This window comes from Austrofundulus limnaeus, unplaced genomic scaffold (assembly GCF_001266775.1).
Source record: "Austrofundulus limnaeus strain Quisiro unplaced genomic scaffold, Austrofundulus_limnaeus-1.0 Scaffold33, whole genome shotgun sequence".
Lineage (NCBI taxonomy): Eukaryota > Metazoa > Chordata > Actinopteri > Cyprinodontiformes > Rivulidae > Austrofundulus > Austrofundulus limnaeus.
The window spans coordinates 1,865,851-1,867,713 of NW_013952435.1; the positions used below are offsets into that span (position 1 = coordinate 1,865,851).

Sequence of the window (1,863 nt, forward strand, 5' to 3'; positions counted from 1 at the left end):
CCCTATAACTATTACAAAAACACAAAATAAGTATAAATAATTATTTATATTTGTGTACAAGCTGTTTAGATTGTCAAAAAGCCTGTGTTTTTATGGTTATTAACGAAGTTCGTGTACTCAGACCAGTAATATTTGGGGTCACAAGTTTTCGCCAAGGGTATTTTGTGGGTCAGAAGATAAAAAGTTTGGGAACCACTGCCCTAGACCATAGAATAATTTTAATCAATGGCAGGCCTTTACTTTTTACAATGTAAAGAATGTGTACATACATTTACTGGTAATAAAAGGAAAATCTGTTTATTTTTGTCATTTAGGTTCTGACATTTCTCATGAACCCACCATCAAAGAAGTGGCCTTGGAAAACAACGTGAGCCAGAAAAGTTACATTTGGGTTCGGCTTCTGTATTTGCCAGACACCAGCTATCTGCCCACTTCAGATGTTGACAGGTACAAACAGACAAATTTACTTTGAAATGCATCAAACTCTTTATTTTGCTTCAAAATTAGGAAAAAAATGTCCACTTTTTTGGTAACAGTGAGCTTGAATCGAGGATTTCATCTCTGAACCTCTCCCATGCTGACACGGTGAATAAAACCTGGAAGTTTGGAGGCGACGAGCGGGGTTACAGGAACATTAAAAATCTAATTAGCAACTTCCTCTCCATCTGCATCATGGACGTCCGAGGCAAGCCGGTGGCCTGGATACTGATGTACGATTTCTGTGCCGTGGGGCTCTTGTACACGCTGCCGGAGCACAGAGGAAAAGGCTACGCCAAAGTTCTGATCAGCACCATGGCCAAGAAGCTCCACGCTGACGGCTTTCCAGTGTACTGCTTCATAGAGGAGGAGAACATGGTGTCCTATAAACTCTTCAAAAACATGGGCTTCGTTGAGGATTCCTCCTACAGGGCAGTTTGGTTTCAGTTCAACTTTTCATCCTTTGAAAAAGATGCTTGGTACAACTGATTAAAATAAGCTGAAGTGATGAACTGAAAGTGTTTTAACACCATGTCTAAATATAAATAAGAACACAGCTCACAGTCATCTTAAAATCCAATCAGAACTCTCTTTTGTTTCAAGTTTCATAATCCTGAATCAGGATTTAAAACTGTTTTTGAGGTTTTTGTTGGTTCATTAATGGCTTCCAAGGTGAAAAAAATACATTAAGTATACTAAATCAGTATATTTAAGCATACCTAAAGCCACACTAATCATCAGTATACTTAAAGCATGCTATTTTGGAACAACTCATTTTATACTAAATATATTTTAGTTGCAATTTAATTGTTAAAAATACACAATTTGAAGTGTATTAAGTTTACTATTACATGCTACAGTGGAACTTCAAGTATACTTTGTACACTTTATGTAGCTTTGTATGTACTAATAGCATGCTTAGTTAGTAAAAATGAAGTGTACTGTTTGTGTAAAAGGTTTGTATTATTGTATTTTTAATGTCTTTAAAATCCATAAGCATTATATTTTTGATATAGTAGTATTGTAATGATGGTATGCTTTTGATTTATTATAATTTGTAACGAAGTACTTATCAATATCCTTTTTTACTTTATGCTACTTTTGTACATTGTATGTTTTCTTCACACTAAGGTACTGCAAACGTATTAGGCTGAATTAAATAAGGGGTTGTCCTGAATATCTGCTTTAATTTGCAACATATTAATTTTGGATTGAGTTTGGTTTTAATAAAGACATGGAGAGTTTGTTGTGTGTTTTTTAGAGGTTAAATTTGAATAATTTTATAAGCATATTATAATTTTCAGTCTGGGGTAAAGACCAGATGAGGGGGTCAATAAAATTTTAAAATAATATAGCCTATACAATAAAAAATGATTAAATAAATTG

The 1,863-nt window shown here is 34.1% G+C and overlaps 1 protein-coding gene across 1 annotated transcript in view; it reads left to right on the forward strand.

Moving 5' to 3' along the window:
- The window catches only part of si:dkey-76k16.5 (glycine N-acyltransferase-like protein 3), a 4,282-nt gene extending 3,041 nt beyond the window's left edge, over positions 1-1,241 (forward strand). The window contains exons 4-5 of the mRNA XM_014005970.1: positions 315-447; positions 537-1,241. Coding sequence (XP_013861424.1) covers positions 315-447; positions 537-966 — 563 coding nt within the window. The 3' untranslated portion in view covers positions 967-1,241. The remainder of the gene's footprint in view (positions 1-314; positions 448-536) is intronic.
- The last annotated feature ends 622 nt before the right edge of the window (positions 1,242-1,863 follow it).